At 41.1% G+C, this 17,072-nt stretch overlaps 1 protein-coding gene across 1 annotated transcript in view; it reads right to left on the bottom strand.

The window, feature by feature from the left end:
- The window catches only part of LOC136438372 (uncharacterized), a 110,950-nt gene extending 96,877 nt beyond the window's left edge, over nucleotides 1–14,073 (bottom strand). Inside the window, exons 1-8 of the mRNA XM_066433140.1 lie at nucleotides 13,847–14,073; nucleotides 12,349–12,407; nucleotides 11,188–11,433; nucleotides 7,891–8,069; nucleotides 7,478–7,634; nucleotides 5,310–5,726; nucleotides 3,885–3,953; nucleotides 1,420–1,649 (exon numbers count right to left, since the gene is read on the bottom strand). Coding sequence (XP_066289237.1) covers nucleotides 1,420–1,649; nucleotides 3,885–3,953; nucleotides 5,310–5,726; nucleotides 7,478–7,634; nucleotides 7,891–8,069; nucleotides 11,188–11,433; nucleotides 12,349–12,407; nucleotides 13,847–13,863 — 1,374 coding nt within the window. The 5' untranslated portion in view covers nucleotides 13,864–14,073. The remainder of the gene's footprint in view (nucleotides 1–1,419; nucleotides 1,650–3,884; nucleotides 3,954–5,309; nucleotides 5,727–7,477; nucleotides 7,635–7,890; nucleotides 8,070–11,187; nucleotides 11,434–12,348; nucleotides 12,408–13,846) is intronic.
- Between the last annotated feature and the right edge of the window lie 2,999 nt (nucleotides 14,074–17,072).

Here is a 17,072-nt window from a genome sequence, read left to right as displayed (position 1 = left end):
ATCGCACAGACTCATGTGGCATATACAATTCAATCCGGGTACATAATTCTGCCACCCTGAAAAGATATAACGGGGGGCGCCCTGACATCGCACGCGCCCTAACATCGCACGGATTTTTTACTGATCTTATTTTGCATAAGTACGCTGTGTTTGTGTCCAATGACTATGCTGATAAGGAAGGTAAATAACCCAAGTTCATGCACATAATTGTCATTTACATTCAAAACATATGTGTACATATTCATTTCTTGTTTTGTCGAAAAGTAGCATTTTGACAATAATGATGGTAGCACTAAGTAGAGGGTCACTGCGTAGCTAGACGGCCCGGCACCTAAATATACGACCTGTGCCAAGCAGATACATAAGTCACACAGCTATCATACACATAAGAAAAATAACTTCATAAAACACTAAAAATTTGGGTTTTTAAGTGTTTGTCGAGAAGAAAACCGACCAAAGAAAAACAACGTAAACATTGCTGTCGTCTGACGACGTTGTTTTACCGCCATTTTTTTGGGCCGCGATGGTGGCGGAACGATTCAACGCACAGTTTTGTTACGCTCTAACATGTGATTGGTACCGTCTATGAAAAGGAAACTGAATACAGAGATGGCGAAGATATTTCCCAATAAGTAGACGGAGTATTGTTGATGTAAGCGGTGTCGTTTTTTCGTAATGATTTCGTAAGTCGGGCCGCATTCAATACGTACGTCGGGCCGCGTAGTAGCCTATTTCCCGTGGGAACATGAGCTGGGATGCGCTAGATATAGCCCTTCTCACAGGACGTGAGAAGTGCACACACGTCAAAATTTTACGGTCAAAAGAAAGCTAGAATATAGCAGACTTCAAGCCTTATTTACATTTCCCTAACTATATCACCAACTTCCGAAGAGAGCAAAATTACCAAAGCGTAAGAAGTTAAGCACACTATCTGGCGTAGCACTAAATCAGAAGGTACAATGGTGAAAATGTCTCACAGCGTCTTCCGCATGTAACACGGAGCATGAAGGGCCCATGAACAGTATGAATACATTTTTTGTCCAAGTATGGTCTTTAGATGACTGTGTTCAAAATTCATTCATTAAAAAATGACCATTCTCGGACAACCAGCAATGGAGCGCCATGAGTTCCAGCGTGTAAAAAAAACGTCCGATATTTGGGCACCCCCGTTATACGTCCAAACAGATCTCCAACTCAACATCCCCCAGTATAATGCACTCCTGTATACATGTATCTAAACTGTGCATACCTGGGGGTTGCTACACTAGAGATCTCTCAAACTAACTTTTTTTTCAAAGTGGTCGATTTTTGTAACCCCGCGTATTAATGCTAATGGAGGTTAACTTAGGATTTAACATTTGTGATGTACAGTTTCAACAGTTGTGAGTAAAATAGTTAACTGTACATTGCTCGACCAACCTTGGTAACTTCTACCATCGTGTTGGCATTTGACAGCGGGTCACGTCTCTCCGCCACCCAGACTTCAATCCTGAAGTTCTCGCCGCCGGGCGCGGTGGAGAGGAGGTCGTCGGAGTGCATGTTCCTGATCCGCAGGTCCAGCGTGACGTTGGCATCGATGTCTCCAAACAGAAACTCCTGGTTGGTTCCCAGGCTGACGGCCCCGGACCCATCATAGATGGCCAAGTAATCTGGATGGACAAAGTTTACCGTAAATCTTCAAACATTGACCTCTCAGCTAGAAAACTCATGACACTGCCAATATACATATCTTATATATTACCTAGACTGTATTACAGAATTGTTACATATTCTATGTTAACTGTAGATTCGAAACACCACTGAAAAACATCAGTAAAACCTCATACAGTGGACTACTACTACTAATAAAACCTTGCCCCCCCCTCCTAACATGAAACAAAACCACCTGTTTGATTAAGATTTAAAGTAAATGAAATTTAACCTTCTTCAAGAATTTTACTTACACTCAGTGAGTAAGTACTACTTCTTTTCCCAAGGATTCTTATTGCTGAATGTAAAATTCTCCCAATAGTTTTATGTTAGCGGTGATGGTTCACTCGCGGCAAGAACATCTCCTCCCCCCCCACTTCAAAATCAAGTCCCCACAAGTTTAAATGAATAAGTGTGCTGTAAATTATTCTGTAAGATCAGAGAGCCGACAAATTAATAACTAAACTGGATTAAAATATGGACTCAAAGCTATGCCCACATCCCAGACGTTGCATAAATCAGCCGTCCATTGCATAGAGATCACGATTGAACAAAGTTATCTGTCAACAGTTCTGAAATTCTGTCATACTGTACCAAAATGATGATCCCTAAAGCTGACATGATCCTATTATTAGCTAGAAAGCTCATCTTTGATGGTAAAATTACCACGATTATATCATAGTCAATTTATGATAATTGCATTCCGAGGGGAATTCAGTCTCTGAGATGGTGCTGAAAGATAATGTCAATGATTTGATTTCATTCGACTGCACTGCGTGGTATACATTCATCTCTGATATCACTCAATGTCTTCGTCTATCCCGTCTGATATTGTAATGTCTCAACACAAAAAGAGTGTCCATGTTATAACACTATGTACTACATACAGTGACAGAAATACTTTTTTCCAGTGTTCTGCAATATCGCAGAATGTCAAAATCTTGTTCTGCAATTTGAAAATAATTTCTGCAAAATACACAAGCCTCCATACAACAGCCTTCTTTATTTACTTAATATATATTTATTCATTCTCAACCTGATAATGCCTACTTATGTGCATCATATCTAGCCTTGCAACATTGCTGCTTCTTTATTCTCTATCTGCCCCCTAAAAATCAAGACCATAGCACGTCGTGGTCAAAAGATACAAAAACGGAAGTTCTGCTGCAGTACCAAGGTCACATACCAGGGGGCCCAAAATCAACGTTGACTTTTGGCTTCATAACACCTGCCCCCATACCAATTATCATCGTAATCCATGAAGAGGTTCTTGAGTTATGCATGCTGACTACAGTAGACACACGCACAGACAGACACACCCAAAACTATATTCTCCATTTTTCATGGAGATAATGAGCAAACATTGGAGGACTGTATTTAAATCAAGCCATTGCTAGAAAAAAATCAAGGAGTAACCATTAACTGAAGCAATGGCCCTGACTTGCCCAAACGAACGTTATGATTGCTTATAACAATCAGTAGAAAATATTACTTGGGCTTTCATATTGAAGAGGGAAAAGCGTTTTTAAGATAATTTTAATCAACAAAGACGTGCATGTGATCTATATGGACCTAGACCATTTCTTGTACTACAGACTTAACTATACTGTAGATGCATTTTAGGGGACATTGGCACATCGCCGCACGTGACATTGTACATGTATACATGTAGATATATTGCTATATTTTCAAGTTTTTGTATGAGCCCACCACAAACTTTTGTTTCAATTGACTTCCATTGTTTCTCACATCTACTCTGACGTCCATTGTTTTAAACATTGTTCTAACCACAAACTATAGCTAAAAGATACCCAGAACTCTTTTACTACAGGGAAATCTACCACAAATGTTTATGAATTCCTTTATGTCAACCTCCCTACTGTTTGATTACATAATTTACATCTAGTTATGGTCTACGTGCTATGGTGCAAATAAACTGCAGCCTTAGAGATAAGTTAGATTGATTTGAAAATTGAAAACCATTGAATCCCAAGCCTGATTTTTTCATTCCCCAAAATTGCAGGTTGTTTAATTTTTCTTTTGCAATCTTGAAAATCTTTCTGCAAATTGCAGACTGCAGGTGGATATTTCGAACACTAATATAAAATACAAAAACAGTGTGCATGGAAATGCAAAAATGCAGGAATGCGGATGAATAGTTGTCTGAAAGATGGGTAACAGTAAGTGTCACTCACCACCACTGCACTCCAGGATAACAGGTTTGTACGCAGCTCTGTCAGAATCTCCATCATTGGCACCAGTATCTGAAGAATAAATGCAAATTATGTTACTAAAGATTGGCAAGTTGAAGGTCTTTAAAGCTGTCTTAAAAGCTAAGTTTTTCTTTTGTTTGACAGATATTACATGCATTGATCATGAAGCAAATTGCCTTGAAAAGGTCGACTGCAAGCTGCACACCTTAAATTCCACTGCCTGCAATAAAACGTTTCCTGCTCTCAATTCACAACCAAGCAGAGCTAACCCGGATGCAGCTCAACCTCTGGCCCTGACATTACATGCAATATTGGCTTCTTCAGTAAGATGTCAGGGTACTAGGCTTAAATTCTACCTTCACATTTTACTGAAGAGGTCACTTCTTCAGTAAAATGTGAAGGTAGGCTTTAAGCCTGAAGAAGTGAATACTGCATCAGGATCTTCAATTACACAAGACATATAATGTCAAGCACTACTTGATGGCACCTCTTGCTACATTATTAAGTGTTATGATTAGTTACGATCATTAATTGAGGTGCTTGCAATTACAGATTCTGACACTAAAAGCATTTCAGGCAAATTATTATTCAAGGTTAGCACTATACAAAGATGATAGCGCTGCTATCTATAAGTGTTTTGAAGGGGTTATTAACAGCACTTCTGAATCAGCTTTCCAGAAATGTAGTGTTCTTAGGTTTAGGGGAGTTTCTGTTAACGGTTAATTCAATATGTACACATAATTCACTATCCTTAAGTCCTGTGTCTGGAAATAACGCCTTTCTCTCTGTTGTTTTTCCACGCTATGATTGGTTGTAGCTAGGGATTTGTGGAGAACAAAATCCGTTTTTCCAACAAGGAAAAAATAATGATTTTCGTATAATTTAGAAAATTGGATAAAAGCGGCAAATTTATATTTATGTATGTAGGACCATGCAACACCACTTATCAATCTGAATTCTAGAAGCCATTGCTTGAATTAAGCAAAAACAGTCACTGAGCATCCAGAAGTGATGAGATATATGAATGACTGTATGAAAGACAAGAGGCCACTAGCCTGTATCACATCTGCCACCAGAATTGAATTTCCAAACACAAAGGCTTTGAAGAGAGATTCTGATTCAGAAAAACAGTTTTTAAGCACCATGCAGCACTCCATTCACTTTCACTGCAAAATTGTATCGTATCTGCAACCTGAATCAATGTATTCTATCTGCCACCAACTGCAATTGAGAAAAGCACTTGTTAAACAGAAGCAGAAACAATCTTGAAAAGAAACAAGGGCACCATGCAGCAGTCCATCCACATTCACTGCAAACTTCCTGTCCACAAACATTAAGTGGCCAGGGCATGCCAGGCATACAGTCTTTGCTGTTGCCTCAAGCCACCAATCTGGCACATGCCCTTACCAAACTGGCACATGTAGGCAGAGCGGCCTGTGCAGTCTGATGCCTTCCACACGTATGTGTGCCACGAGTGCACCAGCCGCACACACATGGGTTGGACGGAGGTGTCACGGCCCCAACCGCTGTTGTGCCAACCGTCATTGGTGCCGTCGTCAACTGCCGTTGTTGTGTGCTTCCACTCGACAAACTCCAGGGTGCCGTTGAGGTTGTCAACCCCGATCCAGTACTCCCACTGAAGCCAACGGCTTTGCAGATAGGAACTCAGCTGGCTGGTGAAATCCTGGATGGTGTCCTTGTCTGCCAGTGCCAGCGCCCCTCCCCTGTTCATGCAGGCCTGCTTTGCTTCCTGGTAGGTTTTCAGCTCGTTGAAGAGAGCATAGCAGGTGTCGCCGACTTGGCCTCCAGGATCACATATGTCGTCTATGGTACATGTAACATACATCATGGATGGACAGACATGACACTGACTTGCTCACTTGACACATGTAAAAATCACAGAATCACAGACATGACACATTATACCCAAAAGTCACATGTACAAATGACAGACATGACACATATGATTCATGACATACATGACACACAAGTCATGTACAAATGACAGACATGACACACATGTACAAATGACACCTATATTAAATGTACCTATATTAAATCCCATTATTCCTATAAAAAGCCATTGAAAAAACAAGAAAACCTGGCTATAAAAGCACACAGTCTGGTTTCCTCTCATAGGATTATTGTCAAATCAGAGGAAGGAATGTAACAGTAATAATTGTAACCCAAAATCTACCCCAACTTACCATTAGATGTTACATTGAAAAACATTATTAATTGCGAACAGCACACATCTTAAGGTCATGATGTTGACTTGGGAAAATGTTCCAATTAGGTGTCTTAAGAATACAGTCAAACCTGTATTAGCGGTCACCTTTGCATAGCGGCCACCTGCCCATAGTGGTCACTTTTTGTCGGTCCCTTGGATTTTTCCAATTGACATAAGCATTAAGAATTATGCTATAGCGGTCACCTGTCCAACGCGGTCGCGGCCACTCGATTTTCGGTCCCGCGGGTCTGGAAACACTGCCCATAACGGCCACGGCGCATGGTCCCCCCAAGATTCGGGAGCCTTCTTTCAAATCCCCGCAGAAAAAAATGTCATTATAGCTGCAGTGTTACCCATGAAAATGTTGTACATGGTTTTATTTTGCTCCTGGTGTTGGTTTTGAATTTCCAAAACCGCTAAGACGCCCGAAATTTGCAGACAAACAGAGCCTCGTGGTGCGCGGTCCTAGCGGGACGCTTTGTTTACTTGGGTTACTTCACTAGTAGTACCATGGGGGAGCAGTTTGTTAAAAAAAGACAGACGCCTTTTATCCTCTAAAAAAAGGTTATAAAGTCATCCATTCTTTGTATATTCTGTTCTCTTTATTCAAAGAACTTCTTTAACGAAGTAAGTTTACATTTTGCACTATTTAATGTAGAGTAAAATCATAACTCACACATGCTGCACCCACATTACAGTAGACTATCCCAATGACCCTATGACCTCTCATCTTGCAGCTGTGTTGTTTTTTTCTCCCGGCAAGGAATCCGACCCAAACAGGCTGATTTTACCGTGAAATTCCGCAATTATTTGCTGATATATGATGTCGCCGCGCAATTGAAAATGACACGGTTGTCTTTGGCAACATTTTGGTCGCATGTGCTCCGGATTGGGGGCGGATCGATGGATCAACTTGGACTAAATTTGCTTGTAGAAAAATCCGGACCTACCGAAAGCAGTCATCTTGAGCCGATGGTCGTCTTGTGGAAGTGGTCGGTAGACCAAGTTTGACTGTACATGTATGTGAATAAATGTTTCTCAGTGGGTACAGAAAACATGTGCCACTTATTGCTCGTAATCAATCAACCGTTTCTATAGAGCGGCCACCTGTCCATAGCGGTCGATTTTGGCCAGTCCCTTGAGTGACCGCTATAGGCAGGTTTGACTGTATAGTGTTATATCTTAAGAATATAATGATGTCTAAAAAACAATATTTGAATGTCTTAAGAACAACATGGTCATGTCTTAAGTACAACATGGAAATGTCTTAAGTCAACATGGTGATGTCTTAAGTACAACATGGGGATGTCTTAAGTACAACTTTAGATGATAACTGTAAACCTACCTAGGTCGTTCAGCTGACTAGGCATGAGTCCCAGGTAGGTACTCCCACAGTACCGGTCCCTGTCCTGCTGAGACAGTGTACCGGGGGCGATCTGGAAGTCTAACCCTTTCCCCTGGGCAAAGACGTTCTCAACAGCCACACCTGGCACCTCGAACACCTGTCAGTACAACAGGTAACATCAGAGTACTGTCACACCTGTCTATAATGATAACTCAAGGGACAGGTAGAAAATGGTTACGGTAGACAGGTGACCACCATAGACAAAACACCTGGACAGTGTTATGCAAATTGAGACAATTGGGAGATGAGATCTGTGTCCCAGTCAGGGGCCCTCACCTTTGACATGTCACCCACAGTTGCTATGGCGCCTCATGCTTACTCAGAAGTGTGAACGAGCTTATTGTTTGACCTACCTTTTTATCAGTGGTGCTGTTGATGTTGTTGTCCTCTGACAGGTAGAAGCCGACCTTGTACCTGCCCTGAGTGAGGGTGAGCCACTCGGGCAGGGCCTGGACCCAGTACCGGTAGTCCTGGTAGCTGTTCTCATGGACCACGGATGGAAGTTCCACATCTACAATCTTCACATCCTCATCTAGGGTGAAGATGATACAAGAATTTACTTATCATGTCACCAAATTGTAACAACTTAATGTTACTGACAAACATTCAAGCTTGTGTTGGGTTCCAGTTATGTACATAGTATATTGAAAAACGTGCTTTGCCTTACAATAACAATGCCTATTACTATTATTCCCAAAATGTAGACAGCACATGCAACCAAGGAGGTATCATAACTGGCTGTTTCCACCCCGAAATCGGACCGGATCGCTGTTTCCGCCGATCGGACCGGACAGCTAATTTTACCAACCCATCATAACCTCCTAGATCGTAACATGACCATATGCAAACTCTAAGTTTGTGCTGAATGGATTTAACAGTCAACATTGTCTGATGTTGTACATGAGCCTCATCAACTTATGTTGTGCTCTGAGGCTCCAATACTCGTTTATATCCACTTGATCACGCAGTAAAGACATCTTTATGAGTTGACACCAAACTTCTTGCTGCCATGTTGTGGGTTGACCGGCGGAGTGATACAAATCACGCAAGAGTGAGGCAAGGTTCCTAAGTCACAATGTAAGTGTCTGGTGATAAAGTAGTATAAGCTATTTAGGTGACAGGTACATATGCCTGATGAGAAAAGTAGTGTGGATGCTCTGGTAAATCGTCTATCTTGAAAAAAAATCTTTATCTCACAAATCAACCGTCCGTCCCTGCATGGAATATTATTGCTCTCATCTGCAGGTAGGAGCCCCAACGGACTGTCTCCAACTATTCGACCGCATTAAAAGGAGAATTTGTACGGTCTTTGGCTATCAGTTGGCATCAAAGCCGGACTCCCTCTCTCACAGGCGAAACGTGCCTCCGTGTCTCTTTTTATCGGTACTTTCATGACCATTGCTCCGATGATGTCACATTACTTGTACCTTCATTGAGCGGAACTCTAGGTTTTCCTTTAGCTCACATCATTTCACTGTTCCATTACCGGTCTCAAAGTGCTTCTACAGCAACAGCTTGTTTTCACGGACAGCGAAACTCTCTCGATGATAACTGCCCCCCTATACAGCCTGTAAGCTATCAAAACTAATGTTTATCGCTTTCTCAAAGCATCAACTTCATCTAGAAGTGATCAAATGTGACCTTTTTTTTTTTTTATTCAAGAAAATACACAGATACAGATAAGTACAAATATACATGACAAACTACGGCAAACAGTCTGAAAAAACAAAAAGCGTGCCTTTTAACGAGATAACAAAATACTAATATACTGAACCAAGAATAACAAACTTAAAGTGTAACAGTTGACCTTGCATTGGACAAATCCGTTAACCTTTAGCACACTGAAATAGCCGTTTTGCACCCCATTCTCCGTTGGTTATAGAGTTAGGCAGCAAGGTTAAGGTTAGAAATTGTAACAAGTTCCATAAAAGTTTTTTTCCCTATGATTGAATGACTGTAGAAAAGCTGCTTGATAAGCTTGAGGGTTAACCATTGAATATCATGCACTCAATATCCACGACGAATTGACGATTCGGTGAGTCTTTGTTTTGTAAAAAGGTTGAACTCTTTCATAACATGTTGACGTTACTAACAACAAAAGAACTGTGATGTATTGATGCCATTTCAATAGCAATAATGTAATGGCACAGGGACTAAGCATAATTGTATCTTTTATCAAGCGCAGGACTGCCATTTGAAGACATGGCATTAGCCTTTATGTTTCATAATGCCATATGCCTTCCGAGGTAAGATAAATTATTACATGCATACGGCCTGAATCCATGGTTGATTTGAACGGTTTACAGTAGATGACAGACATTTCATTGAACCTTTATATATATAATGACATGTTTTTACCAAATGTGACTAGATGATATGAACATTTTACAGTGCATATTAGACACTGAACTCACGTTGTGGCTTTTATGATTCAAAATGATATCTTCTTACCGAAGGTAGCTGAACTCATGCTGAGCTATTACGTACACACAGCTTGAACACTTGGGTGACATTAACAGTTAACAGTACATGATAGACATGGTATCGGCCCTTTATGACTTATGTTGGTCTATTTTTACAGAGGGTAACTAAACTCTTACATGAATATACCCTAAGTGATTGAATGTGTAGTAATGAATTCTGGTAGTACTAATAGATGCATCGCCTCGAGCACGTCATATACTAGATTGCTTCAGAATCTAACACGTGCTTCACATCAGCTCCAGTTTTATTGTTCAGACAGGAAAATACATCTCAGAAGTGGACTATAGCCTGTTTTTCATGTACCCTGGATAAAAGCTACCAGAACATAATGAAACAGAAGGCGTCATAAAGATACTAAACCATTGTAGTGACACTTATAAAGGCCTATGGCAATCATGTACGGACACGTCGACAGCCATTCAGAATAAAAGTTAGAAGAATTTGGTATTTTCTCCCTTACTCAGGCATCTCTCTTGTGGGGTGTTATTTTACCACTGACAGTGGAGCACTTTGTTATGATGTTATCAGAACTTTATCCCTCGAACACTCGACTAGCAAGAATTAGCTGTCGGGTATTCTAAGACCCCTCTACTGAAAATTCTACCTTGCCGGTGCTTTAACCTTCTGACTGCTGACTAGCCTTTTAGCACCGTTTCTGTATTTGTTTGGCGGCAGAGAGAATGCTATGTGATGAGGCTTTTGATATGATTAAGGACCTTTCTCTGGTGCACTCAATTATCACAATCAACCCACAAGTACTCATTTCCCACAAGGACGTTACTCTTAGTAATAGTACTCATTTCAAAATGTGTTATTATGTCTGTGTTTTCAAGTGTCGTCAAGGACAATACAGTGTCCTTGGTGCCAAAATGCACCCCTAACCACACAAAGTCCAGAGGCGTACTGATAGTTTCCCAAGACTGAACTGCCAAAGAAGCAGGTGCCATTGAATTAAAAATGTGAGGCCTATGTTGTATAGTTACACTTGCGTATATGGTAAGCTTTGAAGCAAGGTCACCTTGTGATGTACTGCGCCTTTTACTAAGTCTTTTTGTCAGATCTATAAAGGCCTAATTTGTCTTTATCATGAAGTTTCATAGGCATATGCACCTCCTATGTGCACTTCTTGCGTGCATTAGAGAAATCTGCTACTTGAGCCACATTACCACAGGCTGGTACGCCACAGTATTCCCATCTCGAGCCGGGATCCGTGGTGTAGCACCAGACTCTGCGATCGCGGTCCGGATTCCGGCAGTAGTTCTGCTCCAGTCCGGATGATGGGTTATCTTCAGGTGTGTTGAAGCCATAGTGTCCATGAGGTGTCTGACTGTCCCAGCGTTGACAGGTCTTGCCCGTTTCTGTCACAGAGACCGTTCCGCGGTAGGACACCCCATTTCCCTCCTGGCAATTTTCTGGTTGATGAAATTCAAAAGAAAGGTATTAAGAGCAAATGTCAGAAAGGATCTTTATGTAATCCTTACAGACATTTCTTCTTAATAAACGATGTCTTGAATTCCAAATGGAACGTAACCATGTTGCGGATGCGCACACAGATACACGCAAAGCAGTTTTTCATGGTATCTATACCATTCAGCTCCCGGATGATATGGCTGATTATTGGGTGGTACCAATGAAATACTCATTATACGGATTGTTTCTGTGCTCTTTTTAAACACCACAGTATGAAATAATGAGGCAAATGTCCTAATATGGGGAAGTAAATCATTGCCTTATCCAAAATATTTGCAGTTTTAACGCCCTGATAATATGCTTTAGACCCCTTTAAAGCGCTATTTTGAAACGGAAATTATGTTGCAGTAGAGATGAATGTATGGTGAGTCATCAGGAGGACCCTGTCGACATATATCACGGTATAATGGCAGCTCTGTGGACGCATTCACATTTATTCAAGGTACCTATCTAAGACAAAAATGGAAATATTGCCGTAGAAATAGACATAGAAAACCGGATGATCACAGACACGGCGGACAGACCTATAAGTTAGGGAGCGAGTATAGAGCAGAGACTAAATCTGACCCCGGAAACCGATGATGATAATGATGATTATCTAAATCGTCACCGCTCAGCTGCAGACTAGCCCAGTTCTACTGGCTTATAATGCCATATTGTATCTGTTATCCCTGAAATCGCACTTTGATATCTTAGTACCCTGGTTTTAGTATTTGTTAATGTTAGATATGCGATTGCGTTTTATTACATACTTGTACATTCCACACGCAGCTCTGCCGATCTGTGCCAACAATTTCAAGATGAATAAAGTTTAAATTTCAATGATGATTATGATAAAAGCTAAGAATAAGACTCACCTCCACTGACCGCTCCGATGACAAAGAGCAGCACGCCCCACATGGCCCAATACTGCCACCTGAAAATAGTGGTTTTCGGTATTAATTTTGAAGCATTTATTTGGTATTATGTTGAGTTTAGTGTTCCTAATCCTGTAGTCCTCTTTTAAAACAAGTGCTACGCTGTACGTATACGTGAAATGATATATATTTATTCAGGGCTACACTGAAACGCAGTTCCATACCACTGACATGGGCAACCCTGGCTAAATAAAACATTATGTATTTAAAATGTACATATTTACAACAGGTTTACGTTTATATACATGTAGATACAGCAGGTATTCACGGATATAGATAAAGCAGCACTGCTTTATTTGGTGCTTTGCATTTTCAATTTTGTCCTTTTACGGTTGAGTGTCTAAAAGTTGAGTAATATTTGCTTCGTTACTTTTTGCCATAAACTGTACATCGAGCATGATGCGCACGTAGTTTACAGGGGACAATAATGGTACGAGTCTATACATTGAAAATTCAAGTTAGATATTTGAAAAAAGCACATTCAAGATACGTCTGGCTAATGTTCTGTAAAGATGCTTCGACCATTAAGTGTTCACCGAGCATAATGTAGTTACAGGTACGAGTATGCACATTGGAAATCTGCGTTAGACATGGGGCAAAGCACACTTCGAAATTTACTCGACGCTTCACCTTTAAGCCCCACAGGTCATGCGTGACTAGAACTTAACCAAACTGTTATATGCTGCGCAGACACGTCTTCCCGCAGCGCATTTCAATTCTCTTCGCTTATGACTCCCTGCTTTGTTGATGCGTTCAACTAATGTTAACGTCATGCAACCAGAGCAACAGGTATGCTTCGGTGGGTTCGCTAGGAGATTAGATAACAACGGCATCGCATCAAAAATTCATAGGGCCACTGTATGGCCAAACGATATGGAGAACAAATTCGTGGCCTATGTATCACATTTCAAAGTACACTTGGGCTCTGGAAGAACTGTTACTCTTTCGAAATCAATCGCATACAAAGACACTTTGGTCTTGAATTACTTTGGCAATATGTAAGCGTTGACACTTGACTAGACGTTTTATCAAAGATGTTGCGATTACTTAGAAGGTATCCCATTTTTATGCCGTGTCGGCAGACCACTTTGTTCAAGAACATTCTACTTTAAGACCTAAATAAACCTCCCTACCCTTTCTAGCAAGTAAGATTGTTTAAGATCTGTGCCTAAGAAGTAGGACTTTCCGACTTTTCTAATTTCAAATGTGTAAGGTGTCCAGTGTGAAAAGAAAAATATTGCCACACGTAAAACACAATACATTTTCTACCGACACAAAGGCAGATATCTGACAAAGACAGTCTTTGACAACTATGGCAAAAAATATGCACAAAAAATGTTCTAATTTGCAGTTGCCTATAATACTAATAGTAAAAACAGTTAGTTCCAAGTTTAAAGCGTTGATCACGTTGAATACCTTGTTAAGTGACATAACTTACCTTGGGGGCATCTCCATGGCTTGGTACTCCACAAGTTGTCGCTACTCCAAAACGGGAAGTTGTTGTCTACAGCTGGAAGTTGAAGGGTCTACATGGCATCTAACAAACGCAAACTACAAGGAAAATAGGTTGTAGCACTCTTTCCTGTACTACAGGTGTGTAGTTTCCACACTAAAATGGAACGTGGGACAAGAAGGCCCAGCTCCAGTGGAAACCCGGACAATGAAATGAGGGTGATTCTATTGAGGGGTGGGCGGCACCAGTTGAATAATTGAAGAGGGTATTGTCCTCCTACCAATAGACTGCTCATAGGACATGATTTCGAACAAAGGGATGCGATCATATGTCACATTACGACGTACATACTCATACATGGGCACCAGTTGCATTGCCCTTACACTTTATTGCGCAACAGTTGCACATGGGACAAATTATAGCAAGTTTTGGCGACAGGCATTCTCTTATTCTAAGAAGATTATTCATTCTAAGCAAGGCAAGAATATTTCGCAACAATTTTATATGGCTAGTGTATTTCACATATTAGGAGGGTAATATTATGAACTCCAAGCGACGAGTTAATGACACACTGAATATTTAATGAGGCTTTCATTTCTTTGCATATCCATGTCGCGCGATGTTAATTGTTCCTCATGACCTTGCTCTTAGGCACCCCAGAACAAATCCTTTGGTGTGTGTGTGTGTATGTGTGTGTCTGTGCGCGCGCGCGTGTGCGTGTGTACCTCGTGTGCCTGTCTGTCTGCCTGTGCGTGCGTGTCTGTGCGCGCGTGTGTGTGTGTGTGCGTGTGTGTGCGTGTGTCTGTCTGTTTGTTTGTTTGTTTGTTTGTTTGTGAACGGTGTAACTAAAAAAAGGTTAAAAAGTTGTGGGTGGATTCTCATTATATTTGGTACGTCGGCTGGTGTTGAATGCAAAGTGCGGCAATGTGGATAAAGAATTAGATTACCCCCCAAGCGGCTTTCCATTGAACTCCAGCAGGACTTCCGGTTTTTATTTCTCGTGTTGTGGACATGCTTGAAGAAGTGGCGTAGGTTTTGACCCCTTAGCAGCCTCGAAAAATATCAAGCGAATACAAAATGCCGACTGGCATATTTCACTAGCTTTGAAATGGTACGTGAATGAAAATGGGTGCGTAGTCGCTCCAAACCGCTTTGTAAAAGTTCAACAACACGGAATGCATAATCCCTACAGCAGCTTCTCCGCTGAAAGGCAAAGGAAATGTGAAGGTCGGACGGTCGCTTCCAAACATAACGTAAGATTGAGGGCTTTACCTGTCAGAGTCTTAGGTATCAGCCGCACTGCCCTGTCTTTTCTTTTTTAATGGAATCTTTTGCTGTAGATTGGGAGCGTGGCAGTGGGCGGCAGGGCATTTAAAACCTTGTAGGAAGGTCTTGTTCCGAATGCTGGATTGTATATAATATATTCTCAAGTCTTCATACGTCGCTAGGTTCTCACCCTTTTTAGACTCCAGACTGAAATCTGAATCAGTAGTGACATTTTCTCTGTTCCTTTGACTATACAGTCTCCTTGAGGGAAGGCAATCTGGGTCAAGGTAGGGCATGCACGGTCGTGCGGTCCAATCAGGGGACTAGTATTCTAGTCATTCTCAAGGAATTACCCAAAACTCAAGCATTCATGGAATTCTGTCTAAGAGGATCAACGTACAGGCAAATAGAACGTTCCTATTGCCCACTGTTATCCTGTGGTCAAAGGCCACTAGGTTATATGATCAGCTTTTCTTACACATGGATTTATGTTAAGCCATCCCTTCTCATGGATCAAAGTTGACCTTTTATTTCCTACACACAAAGATTGGATTTACCCAAATTTTCGACTGATTACCTCTATTTCATGAAAAAAAGACAAAGGAGAGAGTGTTATTAGCTCCCCCAGTCTTTCTACACATAGATCTATGATAATCCTTACTTTCCACGTGATGTACGGCTTTAGTTATGAAACAAGACACAGGTTAAGGAGCGGGTTGCTGGCTCTCCCAATAGTTCTAGGAATAAGTTTATGCTAATCCGAGCAATTCCTTCCAGCTTCGGCCGTGACGCACACAGATTTCATGAAAAAAGACACAGGTTAAGCCTTAGGCTGTAAGTTTTCTCTCTCCATCTTCCTACACGTAAATCTACGTTAAGCCCTCGCTGTTCGCTACGGACGCTACATACATCTATTTCATAATAAAAGCAGCAAACACAGGCCCATTCCAGTAGAGAGCGACTGCCGAGCGACCGTTGAGCGACCAAAACCGGATTTTTGTGACCCTTCTTTCACGATGTAAAAGTATGATTTAAAATAGAACAAAACGTTACAAAAATGCGTTGAGCGAGTCGTTGAGAGACCTGACAAATGCTTGTTCACTCGGTGGTCGGAGCCTCTAGTGGAAAGGGGCGTCAGGAAATGGGAAACGGCTAACGAAATATTGAAACTTTTCTGGAAGGCCTTCGATAATTATGGTCGTTCCATGATTCAGTATAGTAGACCTATATCAAGCCATCCCTGTCGTGAAGGGTTTCTACACTTAGATAGCCTTTGTTGTTCGATTCGAACGTGACGTACATGTATTTAAAAGACACGGGTTGATGGAAAATCGTGAATGATGACCGTTCACGTTGTACGTGGGCTTGAATATGCTGCTGAAGTCTCATGCATTACCTGGAGGTGCTGACTTTGCACGTATCTAATTGGAGTCAGAGCTTTTGATATCGATAATCTGTAATTAAAAGACATTCCCCGAAAACGCAATCAACGAAGAGCATGTCGAATAGCTTTCTGTCAGTGTTGGATTATTACTTGAAAGTTCATCTGTGTTGGTAGAAGTTATTCTGAAATCAAAGTTGAACTGAAATTGCCAACACACAAAAAAGTGGACTTACCCAAATTTTGTCTCGTTTTTGTCAGGGAATGAGCAATCTGTGACGTTCCTTAACAGAAACGGGGGGTGCCATAGACTTTCTGCAACTTATGATCTACTGCTCACCGATTCACGTGTTCTATTTGCATAACGTGACGTCACAGAAGCAGTGGATTGCTCATTCCTTGACAAAGACTGGAGTTGATCAGTCGAAAATGTGGTTAGGTCCCATTTTCTGTGTTGGCAATTACAGTTCAACTTTGATTCAGAGTGTTAAATTATATTTCAAACCATAGAGGCATGGTAATTGATGATATCGGTTGTGAGTACAATGATTGTATTTCATAACA

This window comes from Branchiostoma lanceolatum, chromosome 7 (assembly GCF_035083965.1).
Source record: "Branchiostoma lanceolatum isolate klBraLanc5 chromosome 7, klBraLanc5.hap2, whole genome shotgun sequence".
Lineage (NCBI taxonomy): Eukaryota > Metazoa > Chordata > Leptocardii > Amphioxiformes > Branchiostomatidae > Branchiostoma > Branchiostoma lanceolatum.
The sequence above is the reverse complement of the archived record's forward strand: the minus strand, read 5'-3'. Positions and strand labels throughout refer to the sequence as shown.